The sequence below is a fragment of the Zingiber officinale genome, chromosome 7A (assembly GCF_018446385.1).
Source record: "Zingiber officinale cultivar Zhangliang chromosome 7A, Zo_v1.1, whole genome shotgun sequence".
Lineage (NCBI taxonomy): Eukaryota > Viridiplantae > Streptophyta > Magnoliopsida > Zingiberales > Zingiberaceae > Zingiber > Zingiber officinale.
Genome location: NC_055998.1, coordinates 20,961,613 through 20,988,382, shown reverse-complemented (window position 1 = coordinate 20,988,382; position 26,770 = coordinate 20,961,613). Strand labels below are relative to the sequence as shown.

Below are 26,770 nucleotides of genomic sequence, written 5' to 3'. Positions count from 1 at the left end.
ATCAACTCGCAGGTCGAAGCAGATAAATACTGTGGAGTCTAAGAACTCAGGCGGCGGCTGGCCAGACGACGAAGACCGTGGATGAGGCGGCGATGGCTGCCGCTGAAGGCGATGAGGACAGTCGCTGTAGGTGGCTGTGGTAGTCACTGGAGGCGATGACGACGGTGGTCGTCGGAGGCAGCAGCGACGGCGGTGACAGCAACCGCTGGAGGTGTCAGCGGCGATGGGAAGCGTCGATGACTGCTGGATGAGACGGCGGCGGGCGCTGGAAGTTAGCGCACGGGTCAGGGCGCTGGAGGTGGCGACCTCAACGCCAGAGATGACGCTCGGGCTGACAACGCTCGGGCTAGCTGCCAACAAGCGGGTAAGGAGAGGAAGAGGGAAAGGGAGCTGTGACTCACAGGCGATGAATGAGAAGGTCGTGATAGCTACGGCGTGAAGAGGAGGTGGTGGCACTGGCGTGAGAGGATGGCAGCGGCGGCGACGGCGTTGACCTGGAGCGACCTAGAGGGCTGTGAGCTACCGGTGTGCTAGTGGCCTTGGGCGGAGGCGACGACGCTTGTTCCAGCAAGCGACAGCGGGACCAGAACACAAAGGCCCTGCTCCTAAATCGGGCGATTGGAGGTTTCTGTCGGCGAGAGGAGAGGAGAGGAGCGGCAGTGTCGAGGACGTGGAGAAAATCAGAGAGAGAGGAGGAGCGACGACGACTTCGATGGTGCCTCTGATCATGGCATCCAGCGGGGAAGGTAAAGGAGAGACCTCGTGAGGAGCCGATGGCGGAAGAGAAAACCCCTCCAGCCCCCTTTGAAACAGAACATTTCCCTCTCCTTTAAGCCCTAAACAGTGGAAGGACAAAATTACCCCTCCTTCTCCCCTTAGGGGGTGTTTGGTTGATGGGTTTGGGAATGAGGGAATGGAATGATAGTAAAAGATGGTGTTTGGATTGTGAGTTTGGGAATGACAATTTGGGAATGATTTCTAGATTTATGGGAATCAACCAAACCCATATAACTAGGTGGGTTTCATTTCCATTCTCATTCCCATTCTCATTCCCATTACACCTTACTATCAAACCCATACCCATAGTCATTCCCATCATTTAACCAAACGCCCCCTTAATTTCTCTTGGATCCCTCCTGATATATCTATATCAAGGGTGATACAGTAGTTACTATAGAGTGATGGTTGAGACATGAGATGTTGTCATATGAGGTCTTGGAGTCTAAACTTGATGAGTCTAAACATGTCTTAGCCACTTATATTAATAGCTAGTAGTCACTTATGATTATCTCCTCTGTATTAATCTAAAGATGGATTGACAGACGTGATGGGCGAGAGAATCGTCTTTTACCACGTTATAAATATTGAATAATTTTTAGAAAACATTTAAATTTAATTTAATAATAAATTCTTAACTTTGTTAGATTTACATGATACCAAATATTAAATTATAGTTTTCTTATTTTTCACAGGAGTTGTTACGTGTAGCGCTGTGAATGAGACCCGTCACAGGACACATCGCCTGCATGCAGCTCGCCACGCCGACGCCGACGCCGACGACTGCAACCACCCCCTCCGCCGCTCTGCCTTTAATTATCACCAAACGCCCGCAGTTTGTTTTTACTGATCCATCAATTTCGCATCCTGCAGTGGCGAACCACAATTATCATCGCTATGGCTGATGGATGCGATATGCCGCCGGGGAAGCCGATGTCAGCCGAGAAGACGGTGATCGACAAGGGCGCGGAGATGCTGCAGTCGCTGAAGCCCTTGAAGCACTTCAAGCAGCAATTCTGCAGCTTCGCCCTCTTCTCCCACGATCCCATCCGCCAGATCGAAACCCACCACTTCTGCTCCCGCCTCAACCACGACTTCCACCAGTGCGCCGTCTACAACTCCGACTCCACCTCCGCCCAACTCATCGGTAAATCAAATCGATTACGAGCAATTCGACATTAACCGATTGGATTAGGATTAGCTAATTCACGGTCGCAGGTGTTGAGTACGTGATCTCGGAGAGTCTGTTCAAGACCCTGTCGCCGGAAGAGCGGAAGCTGTGGCACTCGCACGCGCACGAGGTGAAAACAGGGCTCCTCGCGTGCCCGCGCGTGCCGGAGAGTCTGTACAGGAAGGAGATCGCGGAGTTCGCGAAGACGTACGGCAAGTTCTGGTGCACGTGGCAGGTGGACCGTGGGGACCGCCTCCCGATGGGTCCCCCCGCGCTGATGGCGTCGCCGCAGGGGGTGAACTTGGGATGGGTGCGCCCTGACTTGGTGAAGAAGCGCGACGACAGGTACGGGATTTCGGCGGCGGAGCTGAGGGAGAAGAGAGCGGACATCGAGGAGCCCGACACGATCGAGGGATCGAACGCCGACTACTGGGTGAAGTGCGGGAAGGGGTTCTCGGTGGACGTCGTGGAAACGGCGATGAACCTCCGAGCGCCGTTCCCTTGACGGATCTCATCGCCGGTCTCTGAGTGTATAGGTTGAGGAAGGAGGGATCTCCTGTAATGATGCTTGAACCGATCAGTTTGAAAATAAGATCGTAGCCGCTCGTTACTGATTAACTGGTTATATATTCTTCGATGCATATTTATCTGAGCATACACTTAAATCTTGGACTTGAAGAGAATCTTCATTTCTTGATTAGTAAGTAAGATCTTGTTGTAATTTATCGAGGTGAAAAATAAAAAATAATGAATCCATTTTCAGTATATGAATATGGAGGGTAAATTGATAATACTAAAAATATAGAGACCTTGCTGAAAAACGAAGCTTTTAGGGGGCTAACTGAACTTAAATTTCCGCCAGACTGAACGGCCTCGAGTACGGAAGCGAGGGCGACGTCAATGGCGCTCCTCCGAGCCGGCGATCCTCTTCTTGTCCCTTTAAATGTCCCTTCCGATCCCTTTTTCAATCCTCTACGAGCCTGCAATCTACGATCGAGCAATGGATGCGGGGTTCTCCCGCGGGAAGCAGCCTTCCGTCGTCGGCAGCGAAGTGATCAGTGAGCGCGGCGGCGCCGGGCCTTCTTCCTCCATTGACCCAACTCTCGGCGTCCGTCTTTTGTTCCTCGCCTGCGAGGGTAACCTCGCCGGCATGGAGGAGATGGTTGCCGCCGGCGCCGATGTCAACTACCGGGACATGAACGGCCGGACCGCCTTGCACATTGTCGCCTGCCAGGGTTCCCTCGCCGTCCTCGATTTTCTGCTGAAAAATGGTGCTTTCGTCGACGCGGAGGATCGGTGGGGTGGTACGGTGCGTCGTAGTGCTCCTCCATTTTCTTGATAGAAATTAAAGTTCCTTTTTCGGATTAGAACCTTCCTTGCTGATGGTATATGAATCTTGATTTTCTTTTCGGATGATTTAGTGACTTAGGACCAACTCTTTAAGGGGTAATACTTCTTTTAAAGCTCTTTTGGTTTTTAAAATGGCATTTAAAAACAAGTTTGTTACAATGGGGGTAAAAAGAAGAAACTAAATAGCTTCTGTTTAAAAAATTCCATTTTAAGTAACTTTATTCTTCACAATTTGAAAATAATTTACACCAATTTCCAATAATCGTCTTAAACACGAGTATAAGCAATACTTTTTTGTAACTGTATTCAGTATTCTATTCTGTATTTCACTCTTCCCTTCATTTCAATTATACATCTATTGATATCTTTTTTTGGTGAGAATTATATTTTCAAGTAGACTTGTATTGGTTTCCTTTCCTTAAAAAAATTGAGATCTTGAAATGATGAAATGATACATTAGGCAAAACGATATCAATTCACTTAGTGTGCACAAGAATTAATTGGAAAAAGAATTAATCAATTATTCTCAATTAATTATTAATTAATTAATTGATTTTAGTTGATTAAGTAATCTATTAATGAAGTAATGTATGCATTAATCAATCAATTGATTGATTAATTAATTAAAATACTAACTAATTATAATTTATGCATATCTTGCAAAGGCGATTAATGGAAGATTTAATCATTCTCGTGACACCCCTATAAATAGATCCCTTCTCTTACTCAAATTCATAGAAGATTTAAGGTGTGAATTTTCCTTTTGAACTTTCTTCTTTTCCTCCCCACACTATAGTTTTTTAAGGTTTCGAGTATGCATTCAGAGTTATAATCTAAAGCTCTGCAAGAATATCTTTTTCAGCCAATTCTAGCTGGTCTTAACCGAACTTAGTTGATTTTGAATCTGGCTAAAATGAAAAGGCATTTGAGTTATCAAACTAAAGTGGGAAATTATTGAACAAATCTGCTCAAACCAATCTCTCTTGTCCAAAGATGGCCACCGGAAGACTTGTAATATTCATAAGTAAATTGATAATATATGGATATCAATAATCTTATTGTTTCAGTTAATTAAATACAATACAGTTAATTAAAGCCAATCTTCTCACTATTTCTCCTATCAGCCACTAGCAGAAGCATTACGTTGCCAAAATGATGAAGTAGTCAAGATTTTGAAGGAGTATGGTGCAAAGACACTGGTATATATCTAGAACTTTTTCATCTCTCTGGAAAATGAAAGTTGGGTGTTGCACCTTTTTTTCTCTCTCACAAACTTTGTCTTGATTTCTTTTTTTGTTTTTTTTAATGTAGATTGCTTCTATGAATGCATACATTGCTGCTATGGTTGCTGAATTTGAGATTGACCCCAGTGATATTGATTTAGAAAAAAGTGTTGACACAGCTGAGGTATAATTCACCTCACACCTGCAACTATGTAACAAGTTGGCCTTAAAATTCTCTTTGATAGTTTGATTTTTTTTTTTTGTTTTGTTGATTTTAGCTTAGTTGTTGCATGACAACTACTCTCATAGTTTATGCAATGTTTTGGGCCTTTTGGCAACATCTGTAGAATGCTTTGCCTAGTTAGTTATCCATTTATGCTGCTGTTGATTAATAAGATGCTACTATACTAGAGATTAATGAACCAATACAGCTTATTGGTGCTCAACCCAACTACATTATTGGTTGCATGATTTCCTTTCAACATTCGGCACTACTTAGCTTTATCCTATGTTACTTGTACTCATGTACTATTTGACATGGATATGAATCTCAATGCTTGACATTTTCTCAGAAAGTGTTTGAACGTGTTGATGCCCAAGTAGATTGGTTGCATAGAGATAAATATGGACCCATAGAAATAAGGACAAGAAAGGGTTTCAAGAATTCTATAGGAAAGATAAAGTAGACCTGATTGATCACACTTTGACTGGCAATATATTCCTCAATGGATATCACTTATGGGACTTGACTCATTCATGTGTCTAACCAAGTAGTATGATGTCAAATGCAATTTTAACATTTTGTATAATGATGCTTAAATTATTATTTTGTGTCGGAGTTTGGGTCTTCATCTGAAATGGTATTTTGTTTTTGCTACTATACTGACATTCACCTTGCTTTTGCATTTTTCAAAGTATTCCGAGATTAAATCAAATGAGTTGTAATCCTTCCGCTTGTTTACTGACAAATATAAACCAATAACAATTATAAAATCATTTGAATTAAAATTTTGAAGCAACAAGTTATAAAATTATTGCAAGCATCTCAACTAATCATCATACCTTAACAATACCACAAATGAGTGTTGTGCATCAGATGTAAACGTTAGTTTTTATAGCATGTTAGATTGACTCATAATTTTTTCAAGGTGTTTCAGAAAACAAATCTCAAGACATCTGATTTTGGATCTAACCTCGCCACACTTTATAAATATATCTCAATTAACTACTTAAAATTGAAGTTAGGTTGACACAATTGGAAATTTAAAATTGGAATAGGCATAGGTACATGATAATGAATGCATTTTAATCTGTTCAATTCTACTGTTACTCTTCTTTACTACTATTAGCTCAGATGTATACTTCCCTCCTCTTCTTTTATGGTGTTCTATTTCCTCATAATGGACACATGAAATTGAAGAATGTTATGGAAAGAGATTTTTCTTCTCTTGGCTGGTTTTGGATAGTATGTCTTAGACGGAACCAATCTTGATCAAATATACCATAAAAACTGTCAGCACAAGCAAAATAATGACATTTTTTATTGGTCAGGTCAGGTCCACAATGATACCATTCAGCCAATACCTTTGCCCAACACTTGAAATCATGTGCATAACCTTGCAGTCATTGCAACCGTGGAAATTTTTTTACAATTCATTTATGTCGTATAATATGATATGAATAGCTCTTACCAAATAACTTGCAGCTTTGTTGAAGTCAACACAGCGAGATAAATAAACCTGTTTTGAAATGATAGTGGATATCAGTTTCCGTCCAGACTTGTTTTGAAATAATTGTTGTAAAATATATATTTACTCTATCAAGTTCTTCCCTGTGTCTAATGTCTTTTCAGTTAATTTTGATGGATGTCCGTTGATGTGCACAACATATATTTACTATAACTAAAATGAAACTGACTGTTTATTTGGGCTAAAAAATTTTAAATTCTTATGTTGAAAGCTATTTATTAAAATTATTTGTTTTGTTGGTTTATAAAATCCATGTTTTTCATTATTTTAACCTGTACATAACAATCCCTTTCTTCTTCATTACCAATATTTTCTTCTAGGAAAAGACTGTACCAGCAAAATGGCGTGCACTTCCTGTCATTGTTAAAAAGTTCAGTGAAGACACAATAACTGATGTTGACAAATTGTGGGTTCCTCCTCTGTTTCTGGATAATTTTGATTTATTCATGCGTTATTACTTTCTAGACTTGTACATTTGTGCTTTGGTTAGTCGTTTCAATCCAAATCCAGTCACACTTAACTTTCTAAACACTTTGGAAGAAATTTGAAAATTTGGTCAATTGGTCTAGGTCATATGTGCTTTCATGGGTTGTCTCCATCTTTTGTTCAATTTTACTAGTCTAAATCTATCTGATTTGTATATTCAATACCTTGGGCCTATAGCTTTGTTTAACTAGTCAATTCCATCCAATTTTCAAACAAAAAGAAATTACCATTTTGTTTCTAATTTGGTGTCTTTCATATCTTTTTAGAAGGGCATTTAGAGATGAAGTTGCAGTGCTTCGACAAATACGACATCCAAATATTGTCATCTTCTTCGGTGTTGTTACTCAAAGCCATCCAATGATGATTATCACAGAATATTTGCCTAAGGTTTTCTTCTAACTGTAAAATAACCTTGGTATTTAGAAGGATTTGAAGCTTCCCATGAAACATCACAGTCACTCAAATATTTCCTTCTGCTGATCCGTTCCTCCTATGTAATTCATTGGATATGTATGATAATGTAATTATTAATGTTAAATCTGTTGAAAATACAATATCAACTTATCCATTTAGAAAACTAACTCAGCTTTTCATCCTAATCACTTACCCAAAATGCTTCACTTCAAGTTAATTTTCTCATTAATGCCTATAAGTTCCTTCATTAGCCCACAATTCCCTATGTGAGAAGACTATTTTTTGGTATTGTAATGTTTCCTATGCAAGATTTGATGTTCTTGGCAATATCCAAAATCCAACCCACAATGAAGAATCCTCTCTGGTTAGAATGGGTGCTAGAATGTTGACACCCTTGCATGATTTTGGTGTATTATATTTTTTTAAAAAAAGAGTTGGTTTACCACACTTAATTTAATGTGCATTTCAGATTATTCAGTTTTCCTCCATGTGCAGGGTGACTTGTGTGAATATCTCAGACAAAAAAAATCTATAAAACCATTATTAGCAGTTCGATTTGCACGGGATATTGCAAGGTTTGTCACCTTTTTATGCTTATTATCCTTCATTTTGCAAGGGTATTTTGGCGATGTCAATAAAGCATGCATGTTTCTAATGATGTATCCTTCATCTTACTGAACTTTTTTAGTTTTTTCTCGTTTTAAACTGAGCATAACCTAGTCCTTATTGAAAAAAAAATATCAGAGGTATGAACTACTTACATGAGCACAAACCAGAAGCTATAATCCATCGTAATCTTCAACCAGTGTAAGTTTTTGCAAATTTCATTCATTTTCTCTGTCAAACTCATGAACTTAGCCTAACATTTGCTACAGCCTTCTCTACTATCTAAATATTGTTGCACTATTTCAGAAATATTTTAAGGGATGATTCCATGCATTTGAAAGTTGCAAACTTTGGCCTCAGCAAGATGTCAAAAAGGTCCGAGACTCTAAAAGAGGAAAGACCATTTTCATCTCTAGGCATCACTTGTAAGTGCTGAAATGTTTTCTTAATCTCTTTCTCAATGTGTTAATGGAAGTTTTGTGTGCAAAAGAAAAGTACGGTCAAGTCAACTTGAACCATGAGTAATAAGTTGCATTAGTTATGCAATATCTATTCAGAAATGAGATGTTTCATATATTAGATTTTGTACTTGCTATAAAGATATCTCCCATGGTTTCAAGTGATGATCAATATTATTGCCGCCAATGCTGACATGATATTGGTGGTATCAGCTGATACTCTTTGGAATTAACTCAGACAAGAAGATTCTTTCTCATTATTCATTCTTTGATTTTGTCTGTTGATCACAAGGAGTTGCAATACTAAAAAGAGAAGGAACAGAACAATGAGATGCACTAGTGGATGACATTGACCGAGACAAGCTTGTATTTAATTCTATATAGAGGAGATAAACACTAATCAAAGAGGAGATACACCAATCAAAGAACTAATAGTAGTAAAAAAAAGTGACGCCAGAGTCAGATAAGTTATTCCATATTTAGTACCTATGCCTAATCCAGTTTCAATTGTGTTAGTCTAGTTCAACACCTGGTAGTTAACTAAAATATATATATGAATATATGGAGGAATCAATTCCAATACTAGTCCCGCGACATTATTTAATGAGACTTAGAAAATTATGGGGTTAATCATGATAGGATGCTACAAGGACCAATGCTTTAATCCAACACACAATACTCATTTAATATTAGGATTTAGGAAGGTGTAATCATTAGTCTTAATGCCTGTTATTTTTTTATGCTTTGTTGCTTTAAAATTTTTAACTTCATGTGCTTCAAAATTTCTATAGGTTTATATTTCGAGGTAAACATATTTCTATGACTCATTTGAGTTGATTTTGAAATACTTTGTTGTGTGTCAAACTTGCTAAGTATTGACATGGTACTTAAACTGGATTATTCCATTAGAAGGCCAAAACTTGGATATGGGATGGTATTTTAAACCTTGATATTACCAAATGAATACAGGCAAAAATAAATGACAGGTCTAGTTGGTTCACAACCATTAAAGGTTGGGAAAGCACCACCTTGTTGCACCATTCTACTCTTAAAATTTTGGTTTATACTTCTTTTTCATATTGTGACTTGCTACATGCAGGCAGGTATATGGCACCGGAAATTTATTTCAATGAGGAGTACAATACAAAAGTAGATGTCTTCTCATTTTCTTTGATTTTACAAGAGGTAATTTACTCACTTTCATTTCTTTAAGTTTATCTATTTGAAAGTCAATATGCCCTGTAAAGTTGCTGAACCATCACCCTTTTGAGATGCAAGTACTCAAATAAACTTTTTTTAAAAGTTGACACTTGATAATATAAATTTATTCCCACATACTATTTTTAACACACACAATTTATTTTGCCACTGTCTGTGAGATGGGGTCAATTATAAAACCTGTAAACCAAACCAGTCATCATGCCTCATTGTTCATTCATTCAACCAATTATACAGTTCTTGTTCTTCAAAAAATCTCCTCGTTCACAAGATTGTTAATAGAGGCAGGTAACCATGTGTAGTCAAATGGTATCAGAGACACACTTGTGCTTAACTGACTTTCACCACTTGAGACTATGGGTATAATTTCTGCAATTTGAGATTATGCTCTTTAACTCACTGGTTAGTTGTATCTACAGGATGTATATTCTCAAATTGCATTAATATGTTTAATTCTTTACCATTGTTCTTTTCTAGATGATTGAAGGATGCCCTCCTTTTCCTAGCAAACAAGAATTGGAAATTCCAAAAGCCTATGCAGAAAATATGAGACCACCTTTCAGAGCATCAACAAAGTTGTATGCTTATGGATTAAGAGAGTAAGACTTGTCCTCAATTTAATATTTTTTAATCAAAGTAGTCATGGATTATTGTACTTTTGCTGATAAATTGTGACTGGTAGCATTTGTTCAGCTTTTGATTGTAAAATCAGACATATCATTTAATACATTCACTTTGCTGTAGAATAATTGATAAGTTGTTCCTTCAGAGAAAATATTTCTTACTGTCTTGTACAAGAATGAATTGTAATTTGAAGGGTTATGGTAAAAATGCATTGACGTCAGCAACAATTGGCATTGCCTTTATTTCTCTTTTCATCCATTGGGATTTTGGGAGAATCTGCTCTTGAATAATCCCATTACAATAACTGATATTTCCACATAATGTGTTAGCTTTACTGCTATTGGTTTCCTCATTTATGGTTATAATAAAACTAAAAAAACCTTGGTTATGTTCTTATTTAGTTTAAACTATATTATGAATTATATGATCTACATGATTAGGTACATTATCCAATAAAACATAAAAAGAAATGAGAGAGAGAGAGAGAGAGAGAGAGAGAGAGAGAGAGAGAGCTTGATTCCCTAGAATAAGATAGCGACGACAAACAATAACAACCAAGTCTTATTCAATTAGGTGGGGTCGGCTTAACCACATAAGATAACAATCAGGAAAATTGATGGTAGTGTCTAGAACATGGTCATGGCCCATGGGTAAGTTAGAAACTTTTTTTTATGTCTAAGCTACCGGTATAGTACACAACATTTCATTCACCGGAGCTGAATTATATATTAGACATAATTTAGCTAGTAATTCAAGGAAAATCTGTAAGCTTCGTACTGATTTAATTAATGGAGAAAGTCTGTAAGCACCATTGATATGATGCAGGTTCAGTTGTGCATTGGCAATCAAGAGGGGTGACATTTCTAAGTTTGATGCATACCTCCAGAATAAATTAATCAACTATAGCAAATCATGCATTAACTTTAGTACCATAGAGGTTAGATAGTTGGCTAGCTCGAATATATTGTATGGCGATAAAGTTTTCATTAAAATGATAACTATTCTAACATTTGCTAATGTAATTGAGGCCCAATGTTTCTATACTGCTGCAACCTAAAAAAATCTTATTTAATGAGCCAGAATTGAGCAAAGATATCAAAGTTGGTGCCTTATTTGAGGAAATAGAAAGTTCAGAGGCTGATTGGAATACATTAACAAGGCAAGTGAGAGAACTTTTGCCAGGGACATGTAGTTGATCGACTCTTGCCCTGTTGCCCATCACAGTTTCAGAAACATAAGTTAGCAGTAACTTTGCACCATAGCATCTTATCCCTAGAACCAATTTTCCACCACAAATTTTGCTCCCGGGTGGTTTGTTTTATAACCTAAGTCACCTTCTGTTTGTAGCTACGTACACAAGAGCAAGGAGGAATGCATTTCAACCTGTTAGTGTGCTAAGGACCTAACAATATGGTCATTGTCTATTTAGTAATCATCCATGTAGGTAATTGAAAGACGCTTGTGCCATGAGGGAACAGCAGAAGTACAGTGTTCCGCGAGAAGATCAACCCTGCTAATGAGAAAAACCGAGCTTCCCAGAATTCACTGATTAGCATTATTAATAAGCATAAACTAGCTTGGAGAATTTGTGGAAAGAGTCAAAATCTCAGTAGGACTCGGTAAGGCCATCAAGTCCAGTGGATTTCTTCCTGTCAAGTAGGAGTATAGCAGATTGGTTGAGAGATTAGTGAGTCGAGTAATGAGTATTACTAATAGCATTCCATTGCAAGCCAACAATGGTTGTGTATCTGTCCCCATGATTGCAATTGAAGTGTGTTCCCATAGTTGCTAAAACTGATCTAGTTCTGACAATGATGTTCATTCACAATGGCATCAAAGAATTTGCTTTTATGGTCTCATAGTTTGTTCCATTAAGTTTGGCTCCAACATTTTCCCATCAATTATAGTGCCTTAACATACTTGAACATTCTCACTCTCACCAAAGATCAGCAAATATCATACCTTGAGAGGTTTTCTTATCCCCCATTTAGCTGAATCTGTTGAAGTCATTTGCAGAGAAAAGAGGGTCCTCAAATCTGAATGATGTTAAAGCTAGTCCTCATGACTTCTTAAAGTGATGAGCAGGCTCATATCTTACACATGGAAGCTGTGGTATCTCAAGATGAAGAGCAGATCACTTTAGATGTATTGAAGGTGTAAACATAAAGATTGGTTACTTTCCTAACAGCTCAAGCTTGGGATTGGTCATTAATAAATAAACTTCAACATGACATTAAAGTAGCAGATCACAATTGGTATACGTTGCTAAGAATATTGGTTAGTTCTAAAGGGCAAAAGATGGAATAGGTTGCATTTGGCTTTTTCTTTTAAAGATCGAGTGGGTGTGCTATGGATCAGAAAGGTGATAATGAAGATCCAGAGAAGCAAATTTCAAGTCTTTGAACACGAACTTGGGGGTAAAGCTATTGGACAAGAGGTGGCAGCTGTGATGGACCAGATCCAGTGCAAATTCCTCCCTTCTCCCTCTAGGAATGGTCAGGGTTGTCTTTGTTAAATATTTTGATTGTTCTTTTTTTTCTCATGTAGTTATCATCATTCTGCCTATTTTGTTGTTTGTCTGTTGTGTTTTGAACTCTCGTTTGTGGCCACTGGCCACAAAGAGACTGCATGAATTTGTACGTGTGCACAAAGAAAGAAATGTTAAAAGGTCACTTAATAAGTTGGTTTTCTGTAATACTATATAGAAATTCCTTCCTTTATCAGCAAGGATTGATTTGATGACATATATGACCTTTTCGTTTAGGTTAATTGAGCATTGTTGGAGGAGAAATCCTGCTGATAGGCCAACATTTAGAGAGATTATTCGACAGTTGACAGCTATAGAAGATAAACTTCACAGATTAAAAAATAAGGTGTTCATTAATTTTCTACTTTGCATATCAAGTTTCTTTTCTTTTAATTGACTTCTATATTTATTTGTTTTTCGGTTCATTTTGCACCTGTTGCACAAAGTAGAAACTAGAAACATGCTATTATTTTCTCTTCCACTTCATATTTTGGATAATAACTTTGCTATTCCCTTGAGGCTTGAGCTACCAAAATCTATTTTGTCTTTTCAATATGGAGCGTGGAGAAAATGCTAAAAATATTAGACACATCACCTTGCTCATAATTGTGCAAAAAATATTTTATCTTTTCATTCCATTCCATTATTACATATATTCCTAATCTTTGTCTCCATAATATAAGCATTTCATGCAAGCTTAAAATTACTCATTGTGGATTCGTATAGTTAGACATAGCTTTCCAAAATCCAATTTTGCTTACCATTTTAGTTTTATCATCCATATTTTTATTTGTATTTGCTGTAACTGTAGTCCTTCTGCCTTTTTCCTTATCAGGTAGGACTACTGAACTGTCTTCATAAATCTATCATTTGCAAGACAGATAGTGCAAGCGATTCATCCAATGCATCCAGTAGAAATTCATCGTGAGTTCTTTTCAGTTTACTTTAGAAGGTCAGAAAAAAAAAGTGAACTACAATCCCTTTCCTGAAACCACATTTACTTGTTTTTAGATCAGCTAATTACCTAAGCTTAGCTGTGATTTCTTTGTTTCTCGAGTGACAGAACTTTACTGAGAAGCAGTTTGCCATATGATCATCTTTTCAGTCAATATATACATGTTTGAGATTAGAATTTTTTTCTGCAATTTGAAGATTTATTCTTAATCAGACTAACTCGATATCACCATATGTTGGAAATATGGATTTAGCTGGGAAATCTTTCGACTGTCACACGTGCACCAACACACACACACTTTTGCCTTTGAACAACTAAAAGAGTGCATTGGAGATAATTTGAGAAGCTATGGCTGATACTTTGCTAGGTCATGGCCACCGATACAATTACAACAGTCGAAAGGCAACCAATATTTTATTGTCCAACCAACAGGGATCTAGTAAATAAAGGGTAATGTACTATCTTCAAAAGTAAACAATATCTCAAACAATTATTGATAATTATATCTTTATGGTTCCACTTAAAGTGCCAAGTTTATAGCAGAAATAGGACCATAACTCCTCTAGCATCAATAATCTAACAGGATTCATACTCGTACAAGGTGACTGATGTCCATAGGGTATGCATCAGAAGGTGATCCAGCTTTATAAGATCTCCTTCCAACGATGATATTCCCAGCTTCCGTTGGATGGAAGGCATCAAAGAACAAGTACTCCTTCCTGTTTGAGCATGGTGATTGGTAAGGCAGACATGTAATCTGCCCATTGTTCCTCCCCACCCCACAACATCCCCTGTTCGTAACAGTCAAACCTGAAACAGCAGATTTATCCCAATTAGACTAAGTAAAAAACTTTAAGTAATCTTCTTTGTTCATTATATAGGACCTACCGTAAGATCCAGCATTTTTGATAATGTCCTCAAAGATTCCATAGCCATTGATATAGATGAAATGTGCTCCGTCCATGGTGTTGAATTGGTCCACCAAGTTGATCAGCTTCCCATTGAAGATTTTGATGGCGCTGTTGATCTCCTCGACGCAGGTGACTCCATTGGGGCTGTGCTGAGCCAGCTCGTTGGGGGAGCACCCGACCTGGCCAACTCCTATCAACGCCACCTTTCTCGCTCCATAGTTGTACAGAGTCTGAAAGCACACGACAAGAATTTTAATCATTAACTGAGGGGGGATTAGTCAGGTAGATGCATAGTTGACATTCAACCCCAACATAATCTTGGCTGCTAAAGGAGACTGATTTATACTGACCCTTAGCTGTTGAGAATACTGTTGGATGAGCTCATCGGCAAATTGCTCAGGAGTGTACTGCTGGCCGGTGTTGTAGAAGGCCGGCATGAAGTAGTTGTTGAGGTAGTCATTGCTTCCCATGCCAACGGAGAAGATGCACTTGCTCAGGTAATTGGCTGCAGAGTCCTCGTCTCCCAGAATGCTCACCATTTCCTGCACTGCTGATTGGTAGTTCTGCAATTGCCCACCAAATGGTATTCTGCCACCCTGCAAACACCAAAATTTGACCGCATGAATCTCAAGGTTTAGGTTTGTAGAATTAGAGGTTTTGTTTATCATAATTTATTAGAGTCGAAGACGTGTTTAATGGTGTACCAGTTGCCGGCCAGTTTCTTCTCTGATTCCAGCAGCCGCGGAAGCGAAATTGGCGCCGGAGAGGAGCGCTCGGCCTCTTGTGGTTGCGTAGGGCGGTATTAAGTCGTTAAATCCCAGAAGTCGAGCTGCTCGGTCGAGGTTTTGATCAGAAACATCATAAACTTCTTGTTTGGAATTTTTATTATCTACTAACTAACTATTTAACATGGAAACAGAACGATGAAATGGCGACAACAGATTGAAGAATTAATAATTTACACACACACACACACAAAGTGAAAATCAGTACCGATAACGTCGACGGTGGTCAAGCCATTGGTGAACCGTCCGCTTGGACCATCGAAGTCGATGCCGTATGGCGGGTAGTTGGCGACCGCCAGCGACCCCATATCGTTGTTATTGCCATTGTCGACGAGCGAGTCGCCGAAGATGAAGTAGCACGGCACTTGCGGGTCTGCCTTCGCCGGCAACTCCAAGACCAACAGCAACACCACCACTGCCACCACCACCGCCATTGGTGCTTTGCCCGTCAGCTCGCCCGCGTGTGCCATTGCTGGGGCAGTTGGCTGAGCAGCTGAAATGAAAGGGTGGAATAAATAGGGGGAAGGAGGAGGAGATGGTGGGGGATCCGGCACATTAAAGTGCTGGCGAGGTTAACGTGGATGGCGTCATTGCCCTACTCTCACATACCAGTGCAGTCACTGCATGCTGCCTGTTTCAGTGTGAGGTAGGAATGCGCTGCCGCGCTGGTGGTTTAATGATGGTTTGTTGATATAAAATAGCATAGTTATATCTTTGGTTTCAGAGAGCAACTGGTAATTTGAATGAAAATATGCCATCTTCTATCACATTGTGGATTTAATAGGGTTCTTGTTCAATCTGCGATGAAATAAAGTTCTAGTGAAGGAGATGTGAAACTACGGTTTGCAGCTTTTACACTAAAATTTAATCGTTTCCAGAAAAAGTGCTATAGTTTTTCAGAATCCATATTGGAGTTTTGCTTTGGTCTTCTAGATACATTTTGCTGGCTAAGTTATAGTATTTTTGTTCCTTGTGAATTAAATGGAAGTTGAATCATCTATAATTGCCCTTATCGCTGAGCTCATGTGTCTTTTATAGTTCTTTTTCTTCAGTCATCAGGTTTTGGTAGATGATCTTGTTCACAGGCTGATGGTTAATCTAGAACAAGGGAGCTGGCATATCGGACTCTAAGAGGATAACTTAATCATGGATTAAGGTACATGTTGCTTTTAGTCGTTCTACTCCATCCAACGATCAATTTGCAAATAAGATTCTTGTTTATAAATTAATAGTGGTTTCCCCCATATAATTGATTGCACATTATGATTATATTTAACAAACAAATATTTTAGAATTTTGTATCCGCGTCGAATTGTTTGAAGGGTAATAAATAAGGGGGTGGGGTGCTATCCCTTCTGACCCTGTCACATTGCCTTCCCAATTTATGAGGGAAGGAATTGGGGATTGATCATCAATGGTGAGGTCCCTAGCAAACTTTTAACTCTTCGGCAAAATTGAAGAGACTGATGTTTGATTATTGTCAAATGGGCACCGTATAATTTATTGAATAGTAAATAATTTTCTTAAGTTAGTTGAATCATCTCAATCTTCTGCCTAATATTAGTGCTAGTGAAGTGAAATTATTGATTGTGCTTGCTAACAGCATGCAACCTTAAAAGCTCAACTGTACATTATTTACTACAACCATCAATTAGATCACTCGTCTGTCAAAGTTTGAAGGTTTCTTTCCAGCACAGAATTAATTTTGTTTTCACGTATGATATTTAAGATGGAACATAAATACTTTGCGTGTTAGTTTAGATTGTAAGGATTGATTTATGATAAAATTCATTGTGTAAAATATTAATTTTTAGGGAGTTATGATTAAGGAATAATTATTCTTCAATATTATAGCCATACATCTTTAAACATAAACCGATAGTTTTAAAAAAAACTGTGATAAAAAAAGATGTTCTTTCTAAAAATCTACAGAGGCATTAAGAATTTACATTCTAATTTACAAATGACAATCATTGTTGTATTTTATGAATAGTTAACACTCCATTGAATAGCTGTATTGTACATCTTTGATAATTTTAGTCATGTTTAATTGTTCTCAAATGGATCCATGGAATAACAATGTGATATGAAAGATGACACTGTCGGGTTAGAATTCAGTGTATCACAAGTAGAGACGGGGCATTTTTCTTCCCAGACAAGTCTCATGAAACCCCAATTCAGATAATGCTCTCACATGAATATTACTGAAGAAGAAACAACAACAACAACCATCATAATAAAAAACTTCCTCGAACTCTGACGCTGTCTGCCACTTCTCCATCACCAAGCCACATCCCGGCCTTGCCTCGTGCCACTCCCAACGCCCACCTAATTTTAGCAGCTCTTTATGAATAAGACCAGACCAACCAACCCAACCCTCATCAATGCGTGTTGACTCCAGCAAGGAATTAAGTCATGGAATTCATTCCATCTCCCCGACTGTCACAACAACTGCGTCAGTGGCACAAACCAAATCCCAGCTGCTGTATTCAATTCATCATTAGGGAAAGAGAAGCAAATGGGTTGTATACCACATTAATAAGTGATCTGATGAAGGAAACACAAATGTAGATAGAGAGAAGACCATCAAGGTGTTGTTGTAATGCATTTAGTTGAAATAATGGAAGTAGTAATTGCTACATCAAGGAAAGTTCAGATACAACTTCCAGAATATCTAGTTAGAGAGTTAATAGTTAGCATTAAGTGGCTCGTGAATGCCCTCCAATTCATAATGATGGTAGGCTTCTCATTTCATAATATGTAACAGATAGAGTAAATGTGAAGTGGCAAGTGACAAGGAAGGAACAAGTATGATAATTAACTTGAAATGATGCATACATGGCATGATATCTACATGTTAATGTTTATTTCTAAGTTTTCGCTGTTACCCTCTTTTTTTAATCTAAGGATAGGGCCATACTTGTATGATCATATTAACAAAATATGATAAATGTAGTGAGCTTTCTTCTACTTTAAATAAGAGACAACAAAGCTGATTCCCACCAAATTAAAATTTGATGTTGGCCAGAATTAGGAAGGTTTTTAATGAAGTGAACGAATCATTGGCCCAGCTGAAAGAATTATGAATGAAGTGGAGCTTCATAACTAGTCAATATCTCTTTTGATGAGTTGAAAGTGCCCATTGCTCGAGTAAAGCTTCTCAGAAAATGGGCCTATGAATCTTAGGGGGCGTTTGGTTCTCTCCAAGGAATCGGAATGAGAATGGGTATCATAGTATTATGGAATGGGAATAGGTATGAACTCGGGTATCATTCTTAAAAATGATGTTTGGTTGGTTAAATATTTTCAATCGGAATGAACTTAAATTTCCTTTTTTACCCTTATAGGAAAATAAGAGAAAAAATTAGATGGGAGAGAAAGTTGAATGTGAGAGAAACATATGATGAGAGAAAATGATGAGAGAGAAAGTGTATTGGTAAAAAATGAAGAGAGAGAAAGTATGTTGAGAGAAAATGAGGAAAGAGTGCATGATAGGAAAGATTGAGAAGAGAAGAAGTATGATGAGAGAGAAAATGTGATGAGAGAGAAAAAGTGATGGGAAAAAATGAAGAGAGAGAAAGTATGATGAGAGAAAAAGAGTGATGGGAAAAAATAAAGAGAGAGAAAGTGTGATGAGAGAAAATGAGAGACTGAGGAGAGAGAAAGTATACTAAGAGAGAGAGTGATGGGAAAAATGAAGAGAGAGAAAATATTACGAGAGAAAATGGAAAAACGATGAGAGAAAAAATATGATGAGAGAGAAAGTGGGTTGAGAGAGAGAGTGATGGGAAAATGAAGAGAGGGAAAGTGTGATGAGAGAAAATGAGAGACTGGGGAGAGAGAAAGTGTGATTAGAGAAAATAAAGAGAGAGTGTGATGAGAATAATGAAGAGAGAGAAAATGTGATGAGAAAAAATGAGGAGAGAGAGTATGATAAGAGAGATTGAGGAGAGAGAAAGTACAATGAGAGAGAAAGTATGATGAAAAAACAAGGAGAAAGTGTGTAATGGGAGAGAAAGTGTGATGGAAGAGAATGAAGAGAGAGAAAATGAGGAGAGAGTGTATGATGGGAGAGAATATAGAGAGAAAATGGTAGAGAATGTGTGATGAGAGAGAAAGTGTACTGATAAAATAAGGAGAAAGAAAATATTATGAGAGAGAACAAGGAGATAGTGTGAAATTAAAAAAAAATGAACAAATATACTAAGGATATTTTTGTCTAAAACTCAATTCACATTCCTATTCCATCAAAACCCAAGGGAGGGGGTGGGTTTCATCCATACCCAAATTTTTGGATTTCATTGCAAAATCTTGATTCCATTCCCATCAACCAAACACAAGGTTTGGGAATGAATCCATTCCCTCATTCCCAAACCCATAAATCAAATGCCACCTTATTCTCCATTAAGCCATCTCACTAGGGTATGAGCTTCTTAGAAGTGAGCTTATGGATATTCCACATCAAACCCTCTCACCAGAGCAAAGCTTCTCAGAAATGAGACAGTGGCTCTTATTCTTCCTTGGACCCTATTAAGAGAGAAAAGTTTCTTGGAAGGGTGGCACGTAGACTAGAGCATTTGCTCCCTCCACTTTAAGGGAATTACCTACAAACTCTTTAGGAAGCTAGAGATTTTCCTCCCTTTTGTTGGCATGGCTACCATCCCAGAATTGATACCAAGTTTTGCATATGGAACTGAGCTAGTCAAAGGAATACTAGTAACAATAAAATAGCCCCAACATGTGGTTTTATGTGATTCATATAGTCAAACTAAGGAAAGTTAGGACAATTAGGTTTCAGAACTTCTGAGAATTGGCATTTGTCTACTTTTATTTTCCTTTGGGAACACAGTACACAGTAGAGTCCTGATTGCTCACAAGCGAAGAAATGCAACAAAATAAAGCAACTTGGAAGTCTGAAGCTGAAATAAAGAACATTGTTTTAAAAAGTCAAAAGTTTCGAATTGTTTAGGTTGATGAGCTTGTGCAATGAGAGACTGCAATATGGAATATAATTTTAAAATTGCTTCAAAGTACTATTTAAGTAACACTAGAGATGCTAAAATTGCTTTGAAGAGTTTCAAGATACAAACTGAATAATAAATTACTTTTACATAATACACTTTAGTTCCGAGTAAAAAAATTCAATACACTTTTAAAACGCATTATCAAAACCACCCTATATCATCGGACTTAATATGAACATAGTGAGAGATTAAAAGGGCCACACAGAGAATATGGGGGACTGCATAGTGTTAAGCAAACTGATATCTTTCCAATTCACAATTAGAAGCTGAATTCAACTTCTACAGCATTCAACAACAATAATCTGTCATGATCTCATCCTCATCTTCCTATTCCTCCACTTCCTGTACCAATCATGAATTGAAAATTGTATATGTATGTTACCGAAACATGAACTTCAATTTTACAAGTTTGAAGAGGTTGTCCAGCTGTATCTTTTCATGGTCTGAAAGCACAACTTTGCAATGTATCTTAGTCCTTCATCCAGAATGCACACATCAATTAATCTTTCTCATAGTTATTAAAGGTACTCGTCTCGTTGTGCCTAGGCGCAGCCAAGCACTTCGTTGCCTTAAGTGTGGGCTTTGTGATAGGCAACAGGCCTGTCTTGAGTCGCTTGGTCTTGAAGAAATTGATGAAGATTTAGTTATACAAATCTGAAACATGTGGTGATGATGATAATGATATTATTGAGGAAAATGACGAAGATTTTGATGATTTAGATATATGATTTTTTTAAAAAAAATTGAATTGTGTGTAGTAAAATATTTATAGGAACAAGGATATAGTTTTGTTAGTAAAATATTTTACATAAAAATTTATACCCAAGGCACTTTACTTTGATAAGATGCGCGCCTCATCTTGCGCACTGCGCCTTGAATCTCATAGCACCTATGCGCTTTTACCCTATGTTTGGGAGGAGGTAAGTAAAGGGGAGGGAAGGGTAAACATGGGGAAAAAGAATTTTTATACTTGTTTGGGAGAGAGTGAGTCATGGAGGGGAAGGGGAGAGAAGGGTAAAGCTTCCCCTTGCATGCTCGGGAATCAGCGAAATTTCTTACACCCCAATTTGGGGTGTAAGGAAGGGGAAGAAGAAATTATTCCAATTTTATCCTTTTTTATTTTTTCACATGCAGATTTATTAAAAAAATAAGAGGATATTTTTGTAAATTTATATATTTAATCATCATTTCCATCCCTTTACTCTCAAATGAACTTTCCCTCCCTTCCAAACAAGGGTAAGATAGATATATTACTTTCCCCTTCCTTCCCCTTCCTTTCCCTCCCTTCCCCTTCCATTAATGAACCTTGCCCTACTCCATCCAAACAGAGGCTTAGGCGCATTAGGCCTTAAATAACTTGATCTTTCTAAATGAACTCAGAAAACACCAACTTTTCCATTATCTCATGGTTCTTGAAAGTAACATTTTATCTAAAAGTCACTGCTTTTCTGTCTGCTTTATGGCCTCATTTTGTTCTGGAAAGGTATATTTTTCTCCCTTTATCCATTTTGTTTTTGCCCAAACATTGGGTGGAAAAAGATGAGCCAATTACATCTGACTTAAATTTTGTAGAAAAAAGGAATATTTGTATACTTATGTCTTCAGTATAATTGTATTATTTGAATTTTTGAAACATAGAAAATAATAACATAATTATTCTATCCACCCACACATGCATCCAAAGGGATGACTAGAAAGCTGAAAATTGGTACATTGATTTTTTTTCTCTTTCTTTTTCATTGTCTGCACCTTCTTATTCATTCTTATAACCAAAAAGAAAATATCCCTTTATCTTGATCCAACAAAAGATCTAGCAGGTAGCTCATCAAAAAGCTGATAATTTGAGTCCTTTTTATACTATCGAAGAAGATAGAGAAGGCTGACAAATTGAGTAATTTTATAGTATGAAAGAGCATAGAGAGAACAGGCAAGGCTTCTTATCCACTCCACTGTAATGTTTTAACTCTGACAAGAAGTTATAGTTGCAAATGCCAAATGAAATGGGTCGACATGGCTAATAGAAGTCTGGCAAAGTTTGAACTACATTCAGTAGAACTGCTAGATATTGAAAATTCCCAACTTTATAAGCAAATTGATCATAGTCATCAGTATACTATGCAGTCCTATGCAATGCCAAAACTTCTTAGCACAAATGTTTTGTGAACTCAAAGAACAACTGAAGGGAGAAGTCAAATTACCGTGCCTTGAATGTACTTGATTCTAAAGCTCTGCTTCACTCAAATTGGAGGAGGAGGAGAACAGAAGATCCTTCGCTATTCGAAGTAAGCCTTCGAGATCTGCAGCACCAATTTCCAAACAATCCTTCAGAAGCTCCCCCTCCGCCGCCTCTTTCTGCAGTATCAAGACCATCTCCCTCAATGGCCCCTGAAAGAGTATAAAATCTAAAGCTTTATCAAAGTGTCAAACCCTATCCAATACAAATCAGCCCTAACGAGAGCATACTGATCTGGAGAAGGTTCGAAGTAGGCTTTTGAACAAAGGGTCAGCAAGTCCGACGAGCTCCCGATAATTGCGAAGCGCCCACCTCGCCCTTTCGGCTCCAGACTCAATCCTGCTCGCCTCTGCCAGAGCCTCCATCAGCCGTGCAGCGGCGCGGGAGACCTCAGCCGTCGGGATCCCTACGCCTCGCCAAGCGTAGTTCCAGGCGAAGTCCCATCCCAACGACCAGATACCTCCTCCAGAACCTCCTAAGAGGCGGAGTTTGTCAGCGATCCTACGAGCGCGTTCGGCGCCAGCGAGATCGCCCCGCGCGGCGCGAGCGTTAGAGACGCGGCTGAGGAGTGAATGGGAAAGGGAGACGAGCGTCCTCCACTGCCCTAGATAGAGGCCTTCGGAAACTGGAGAGGAGGGCAGGAGGATGACGAGGAGGAGGAGGGAGACGGCGAGAGGACGACACGGCGCCGCCATCGATGGACCTTCAGACCTTGTTTACTTCCCGGGAGAAAAAGGCTTGCGGGGAAAATGTATATGTATTTACTTCATAAATCTTTCCATTAATTTGAACTATTTTAAATTGTTTTGAGAATTCTTTAATTTTATTTTATTTTTCCCTTTCTTTTATCACAGTTTGCTCACATTTTAGAATGTATAAATGCCGTTTTAGAATGATAAATAAATTTACAGGACAATTAGTCAAAATTGATGATTTTTAAAACAATTCAAAATCACTTATATATTTTGATTTTAAAAGTAATATTATACATTAAGTGGCATGTATTTCTCTAAATTGTAAATATAAAACTAGTGTTTTTAATGAAATTTAAATTTTAATATGCATCTATGATATTAAAAAAATAAGTTTAGAGCCCGTCAAACTTAGAATTTAGATTATGCTTATATGCAGAATTTGTTGTGTGCTTGAGATGGTGCTAGACAAAGAAGATAAATAGAATAAAAAAAAAAAAAAATCCTTTCAAGAGGTCATGTATCTGCTAAGGGACCATTTGTACAGGGTGATTATTCATGAAGTTGAAACCGACGAGAGGGACTATGATTTGTGGTTCATGTATATTTTTAGCACTAGCAAGTTCTACTGTATCAATTCAACTCGCGTAAAATGTGCACTTCCGATCTCGTGTTGTATTTAGGGGTGAGCAGTCAATCCGTCAAACCGACCAACCCGTTTATACCGACCCGAATCGAATCGAAAAAAATGATCCGCCGGATATAGGGCCGGATGTAGGGTTCTAATATTGCATTATCTGATCTAGTAGGGCCGGATAGTGTTTTATCCCAATAACCGAACCAACCCGATCCGATCACCCCTACTTGTAGCAACTAATGTTGATAAGCTGTTACACGTTGTAGTAACTACTGCTGATAAGCTGCTATACGTTGTAATAGTTATTTCTGATTAACTGTTATAACGTGTAATGAGTAATGTCTATTATCATTTTAAAAAAATTTATTTTTTTTGTTATATTTATATTTATATTTTATATTTCATTGGATATAGGGTCGGATATCTAAATAACTGATAATCCGTCGGATGTCTGAAACATAAGAACCGCCGGATATAGGGCCGGATATAGGTCCCGATTTTGTATTATCTGATCTACTAAGGCCGAATAATTTTTTACCCCAATAATCGAACCAATTCGATTTATGATCACCCCTAGTTGTATTTGTAGGAGGGGTGTACCATTAGGTGCTCGGTTGGGCTTAGCCCTCCAACTAAAAAATTTAATATAGATATATTTAAATTCAATAATTAATTATCATTAAAATTTAAATCTGCACTTCAATCATTTAGTTCTTTACTTCTGTCTTCTCCAACATTCACCAGATGGTATTATCTCAGGTTCATCTTATATGCATATTTAATTACTATTCTTCTTTTTTCTTTTTATTTTTTCTTTTCCTTTTCCTTTTACACTTTTTTTTCCTTTTGATATATATTTTCATATTATTTTTTTACTTTATCTTTTTTCAAAGACAGCATTGAATGTAATGTGAATTTATATTTTATCATTTTAAGACCATATTTTGGTCGTGCATTTGTGTATATTTGTTTTATTTTTTTTAAATTTTTTTTGTTGAGGTTGATAAATTATTTTGCTCTGATTTATATTCAATTAGTGAATATGAAATAGTTGATTTTATTAAAAGAATTTGAAATTTGATTTAGACGGTAAGTAATTTTTATTTAATATTTTTTAAATTATTATGTTTATGTTTGTAATGATAGATAAAATTAAAAGGAATGTTAAAAAGGAATATCAAAAAGACAATGATGAAGTACCTGATTTCTTTGATCTATATCTCCTAAATACTAAATGTTATTGTCAATAGACAAATCATTTCATATTGGAGGAGTATTTGTGGTCCAAGGGATGTGCCACTCGTATTTGTAGTCGGATCGTGGTCACAATCCGGTCGTAAATGGTTGCGATCCTTTCTTGGGTTCACTCGCTCCTATCAGATTATAGTTTTTGTTTTGAGCAGACGACCGGAGGCTATCCGGAAGATACCCTTGCTTAGCGCCCAGTAACCTTACCACTTATCCACCACCGGAGACCTTCGGGCGGCCTCCGGCCTCCCACTCCGAACAAAAACTATAATCTGGTAGGGACGGTGAACCCAAGAAGGGATCATAACAATTTGTGATCGGATCACGACCACGATACCCTTGCTTGGCGCCCAGTAACCTTACCACTTATCCACCACCGGAGACCTTCGGACGGCCTCCGGCCTTCCACTCCGAACAAAAACTATAACCTGGTAGGGATGGTGAACCCAAGAAAGGATCATAACAATTTGCGATCAGATCACGACCATGATCCGACCGTAAATAACAGTGACACATCCCCTGAACTATAAAAAAATAGTTCAGAAGATCTGTGCTCGGTTGGACTTAGCCCTCCAACTAAAAAATTTAATATAGATATATTTAAGTTCAATAATTAATTATCATTAAAATTTAAATCTGCACTTCAATCGTTTAGTTCTTTACTTCTGTCTTCTCCAACATTCACCAAATCGTATTATCTCAGATTCATCTTATATGCGTATTTAATTACTATTTTTCTTTTTTCCTTTTACTTTTTCTTTTTCTTTTCCTTTTCCGTTTACACTTTTTTTCCTTTTGATATATATTTTCATATTATTTTTTTTTACTTTTTCTTTCTTTCAATGACAGCATTCAATGTAATTGTGAATTTATATTTTATCGTTTTAAGACCATATTTTGGTCGTGCATTTGTGTATATTTGTTTTATTTTTTTTAAAAAAATTTTGTTGAGGTTGATAAATTATTTTGCTGTGATTTATATTCAATTAGGGAATATCAAATAGTTGATGATCCGGTAGTAAGAGCGGACCCCCCTGCAAAGTCAACGCCAAGGGAAAGTCACCGGAGCAGCCGCCCATCCGGGGGAGAGTGTGGTCCGACCGGACGGACGGCCGTAAACGGCCGGTCCGACCGGACTGTCGGCCGGCTCGCACTTATGGTTGGAAGACACCCTGTCAAATCGGGGTTCCGACGCTCAGTTCAAAAGGTCATGGACCGAGCTGACCTTTTGACCGACCAAAGTCATAAAGCACCCCTGTTTATTAGTCTCCACAAAGCACAAGTAAACCACTGCGGATGTCCGGCCGGATGTTGAGGGAGCTGTCCGTCCGGACGACAAGTTTGGAGCAAGGGAAAAGGACAGGGGACTCCTTTCTCTGACAACCGGTAGGTTTCACGTGTGTGCCATGCTCCAAATCTTGTGACAGGGGATTCTGCTGTCCCATCAAGGGCATGCTTTGACTGTAGCGATATGGGTCAGGTAAGCTTTCTGACAGTCGCATACCTAGGAAAGGACAGAGGACACGTATGCACCTCGGTACAAGTGCCCAAACCCTTCACAGCTCTATATAAAGAGCCTCAGACTTCGCTGGAGGGGATTCTTTGGAAGGTATTCTGAGACTTTGGGAGCCACTTTGTTCATCGTAATTTACCTGACTTGAGCGTCGGAGGGTCGCCGTCGGG

The 26,770-nt window shown here is 38.1% G+C and overlaps 4 protein-coding genes across 10 annotated transcripts; 2 read left to right on the top strand and 2 right to left on the bottom strand.

Annotated features, from left to right (window-relative positions):
• Positions 1-1,642: 1,642 nt before the first annotated feature.
• LOC122001130 (oil body-associated protein 2A-like) lies at positions 1,643-2,535 on the top strand. Its single transcript, XM_042555724.1, has 2 exons — positions 1,643-1,924; positions 1,996-2,535. The coding sequence occupies exons 1-2, from the start codon at positions 1,675-1,677 to the stop codon at positions 2,451-2,453; spliced, it is 708 nt and encodes a 235-aa protein (XP_042411658.1). The 5' UTR covers positions 1,643-1,674; the 3' UTR covers positions 2,454-2,535.
• A 291-nt stretch (positions 2,536-2,826) lies between these two features.
• On the top strand, positions 2,827-22,480 carry LOC121999261 (integrin-linked protein kinase 1-like). Its single transcript, XM_042553961.1, has 14 exons — positions 2,827-3,257; positions 4,423-4,497; positions 4,610-4,705; positions 6,590-6,675; positions 7,022-7,142; positions 7,665-7,744; positions 7,914-7,976; positions 8,082-8,200; positions 9,333-9,418; positions 9,929-10,050; positions 12,840-12,948; positions 13,438-13,526; positions 16,306-16,409; positions 22,095-22,480. Exons 1-13 carry the CDS (start codon positions 2,892-2,894, stop codon positions 16,382-16,384), a joined length of 1,491 nt encoding a protein of 496 aa, XP_042409895.1. The 5' UTR covers positions 2,827-2,891; the 3' UTR covers positions 16,385-16,409; positions 22,095-22,480.
• On the bottom strand, positions 13,995-15,723 carry LOC122001128 (GDSL esterase/lipase At5g45670-like). Its single transcript, XM_042555716.1, has 5 exons — positions 15,462-15,723; positions 15,173-15,297; positions 14,819-15,064; positions 14,446-14,698; positions 13,995-14,367 (listed from the first exon to the last, which is right to left on the bottom strand). The coding sequence occupies exons 1-5, from the start codon at positions 15,721-15,723 to the stop codon at positions 14,144-14,146; spliced, it is 1,110 nt and encodes a 369-aa protein (XP_042411650.1). The 3' UTR covers positions 13,995-14,143.
• LOC122001129 lies at positions 15,572-23,255 on the bottom strand. Of its 7 annotated transcripts, none has more exons than XM_042555723.1 (3): positions 22,741-23,255; positions 22,476-22,662; positions 15,572-15,746 (listed from the first exon to the last, which is right to left on the bottom strand). In XM_042555723.1, exons 1-2 carry the CDS (start codon positions 23,203-23,205, stop codon positions 22,498-22,500), a joined length of 630 nt encoding a protein of 209 aa, XP_042411657.1. In that variant the 5' UTR covers positions 23,206-23,255; the 3' UTR covers positions 15,572-15,746; positions 22,476-22,497. The 7 variants fall into 7 exon arrangements, with proteins under 7 accessions (XP_042411657.1, XP_042411651.1, XP_042411654.1 ...); XM_042555717.1 differs by lacking the exon at positions 15,572-15,746 and adding an exon at positions 17,336-17,736; XM_042555720.1 differs by lacking the exon at positions 15,572-15,746 and adding an exon at positions 17,336-17,733.
• Between the last annotated feature and the right edge of the window lie 3,515 nt (positions 23,256-26,770).

Coding starts and splice junctions, on each gene's coding strand:
- LOC122001129 (XM_042555723.1), bottom strand. CDS start 23,205: ATGGCGGCGCCGTGTCGTCCTCTCGCCGTCTCCCTCCTCCTCCTCGTC. Junction 22,663..22,740: donor TTCGAACCTTCTCCAGATCA/GTATGCTCTCGT, acceptor ATACTCTTTCAG/GGGCCATTGAGGGAGATGGT.
- LOC122001130 (XM_042555724.1), top strand. CDS start 1,675: ATGGCTGATGGATGCGATATGCCGCCGGGGAAGCCGATGTCAGCCGAG. Junction 1,925..1,995: donor CACCTCCGCCCAACTCATCG/GTAAATCAAATC, acceptor TCACGGTCGCAG/GTGTTGAGTACGTGATCTCG.
- LOC121999261 (XM_042553961.1), top strand. CDS start 2,892: ATGTCCCTTCCGATCCCTTTTTCAATCCTCTACGAGCCTGCAATCTAC. Junction 6,676..7,021: donor ATAACTGATGTTGACAAATT/GTGGGTTCCTCC, acceptor ATATCTTTTTAG/AAGGGCATTTAGAGATGAAG. Junction 9,419..9,928: donor TTTCTTTGATTTTACAAGAG/GTAATTTACTCA, acceptor GTTCTTTTCTAG/ATGATTGAAGGATGCCCTCC.
- LOC122001128 (XM_042555716.1), bottom strand. CDS start 15,723: ATGGCACACGCGGGCGAGCTGACGGGCAAAGCACCAATGGCGGTGGTG. Junction 15,065..15,172: donor AAGAAACTGGCCGGCAACTG/GTACACCATTAA, acceptor TGGTGTTTGCAG/GGTGGCAGAATACCATTTGG. Junction 14,699..14,818: donor AGTATTCTCAACAGCTAAGG/GTCAGTATAAAT, acceptor GTGTGCTTTCAG/ACTCTGTACAACTATGGAGC.